At 48.7% G+C, this 2459-nt stretch overlaps 1 protein-coding gene across 1 annotated transcript in view; it reads left to right on the forward strand.

Moving 5' to 3' along the window:
- Window positions 1-676: 676 nt before the first annotated feature.
- EMC7 (ER membrane protein complex subunit 7) overlaps window positions 677-2459 on the forward strand; it is a 12105-nt gene continuing 10322 nt past the window's right edge. The window contains exon 1 of the mRNA XM_046654708.1: window positions 677-952. Coding sequence (XP_046510664.1) covers window positions 720-952 — 233 coding nt within the window. The 5' untranslated portion in view covers window positions 677-719. The remainder of the gene's footprint in view (window positions 953-2459) is intronic.

Below are 2459 nucleotides of genomic sequence, written 5' to 3' on the forward strand. Positions count from 1 at the left end.
TTTCATTCCATTTCACTCCTAGACAGAGATTCTCCAGAAGTTTTCTTTTAAGATTGGCACCTGAGCTAACAACTGTTGCCAATCTTCTTTTTTTCTTTCTGCTTTTTCTCCCCCCAACCCCCCCCCCCCCCCCAGTACATAGTTGTATATTTTTTAGTTGTGGGTCCTTCTAGTTGTGGCATGTGGGATGCCGCCCCACCGTGGCCTGATGAGCGGTGCCACGTCCGCGCCCAGGATCCGAACCGGCGAAACCCTGGGCCTCGGAAGCGGAGCGCGGGAGCTTAACCACTTGGCCCGGGCCGGCCCCCAGAAGTTTTTAAACGCTCTCTTCCGGACCTGTTTCTCCCGAAGCGGAGCCTTATTTGCAGACGCTACTTCAGATCCTTGTTCCTCTCAGTCTTATCATCTTCTACTCCCGTGGGGTCCCGGCCTTGGCGGCTGCCACAGCAACACTAACTTAAACACTGTCAATGTGGGCGGCACCTGACACACTCCCGAGGCCGCCTTGCACCCCCATCGCCTGGATTTCGCTGCCGGACTTCCGCCTCACTTTCGTCTCGCAAGCTGATTGGCCAACGCCTTCTTCACTCCGGTTTGACCCACAGCGCTCGCCAGAACCCGGCGCTCAGCGATGACGACATCGGCCGGCGGCGGCAGCGGCGGCTGGGAGACGGGGCGGGTTTCCGGGGCTGCCGGCCTGACCTCTGAGAGCTGCTGTCATGGCGGCTGCTCCGTGGGGCTTCTTTTTCGTCCTGCTGCTGCTGCTATCAGGGGATGTCCAGAGCTCGGAAGTGCCTGGGGCTACCGCCGAGGGCTCGGGAGGGAGTGGGGTCGGCATAGGAGATCGCTTCAAGATTGAAGGGCGGGCAGTTGTTCCAGGGGTGAAGCCCCAGGACTGGATCTCGGCGGCCCGAGTGCTGGTAGACGGAGAAGAGCACGTCGGCTTCCTTAAGTGAGCATCCTCAGCGCAGCGGGAAAGCGGTTGGGATGGAAGCCGGAGGGGAATTCCCGTTAGGAGAGCTAAGTGTCAAAACCTCACGACGTCGCTGTCGGAGGGTAGAGGGGCGGGCGCTGCCAGCGGTCTGTACAGGGAGACCTGGAGAGCCAGTCGGACACTTTCCCCTTCCCGGTCCCGTACCTCAGAAATGAGGATGGCAGGTGCTCTCCCCGGGGATGGAGCAGTGGGGTCGGTTAACTTCAACTCCATTTCTGCCGTATCTGGGGACGACCACTCCTGGGCCCTGGGGACAAGTGGACCATTTGTCTGTTGCTGAATTCTTAACTTTGCATCTCATCTGGTTGCCCTGAAATCTGCCCGCTTTTTGCGTTCATTTCAGTCTTGGTAGCTTGATGTTGTGTAGAAAGTTGCTAAGCAATTGGGAATTCTCAAAGCCCAAAGGGCTTCTAGTGATGACAGAGACTAGGAGGCTAATGTTGCTGCTTCTAAAATTAATGGGCCCTGAAGTCCCTAATCAAGGCACCTTTTTTGCCTGGAGGTGGGATTGTTGTTCTTTTTTACAGTTGAATTCATCGAGGGATTTGTAGCGTCACACTTGCCATTTTATGTGAGACTAGGGTTTCTCCACGTTGCTTACACGCTACTGCCCTTTCTAACTATTAGGAGAAATGGGATTTCAGCCTGTATTAAAAGACGTGGTGAATTTATTAGCACTCTAGATTGGTAGCAGCCTGATTTTCAGATGTCTAGGCACAAGTACGATGTTGTAAATCTTTCTGTCGCTGCTTGGAAACCGAAACTACGAACTGGAAGAAAATATTTCGGAAAGAAAGTGTTTCTCTGATGGATTTGTACACCAGCAAATGGTGTCTGAAAACCAGACAAGTTAAATGTGGACATTTACTTCTAAATCTCATTTGCTGATATTCAGATTATCCAGGTGCTGTTGAATGAGAATTCAACCTCAGATTAATAAATAATGACAAGAAGCTGACAACTGGTATTTTAATGCCATTTGTCATTAAAAATCTGGCATTAGGGCTTTCTTTAGGGTTTACCCTAATTAATGATGTTTCTTTAAGGTTTACCCTAAATAATGATGTTAATCTTTGGAAAATTAGCCTTAATTGACCATTTGGCCTCTCTTTTCTGTAGTATATAATTCTTTTAAGAAGCATTTTTATTTTAAAATAATATATAAGTAGTATGTTTATTGAATAAAATATAAACAAGAAAGTAGAGATAACAACCCTTACCATTTTATTGTATCTTTTTGGAATCATATGACCTATGTTTTTAATAATAAAATACAGCATATAGTATTTTGTAACCTGGTTTTTTTCACTCAATACTTTGTGAGCAGCTTCTGATACGGTTTCATGTTCTTCCATTTTTATATGGGAAGGTCGATTAAGAATTAATGTGGGGGCCTGCCTAGTGGTGTAGTGGTTGAGTTCGCATGCTCTGCTTCAGCAGGATTTGCGAGTTCGGATCCTGGGCA

This window comes from Equus quagga, chromosome 2 (genome assembly GCF_021613505.1).
Source record: "Equus quagga isolate Etosha38 chromosome 2, UCLA_HA_Equagga_1.0, whole genome shotgun sequence".
Taxonomy (NCBI): Eukaryota; Metazoa; Chordata; class Mammalia; order Perissodactyla; family Equidae; genus Equus; species Equus quagga.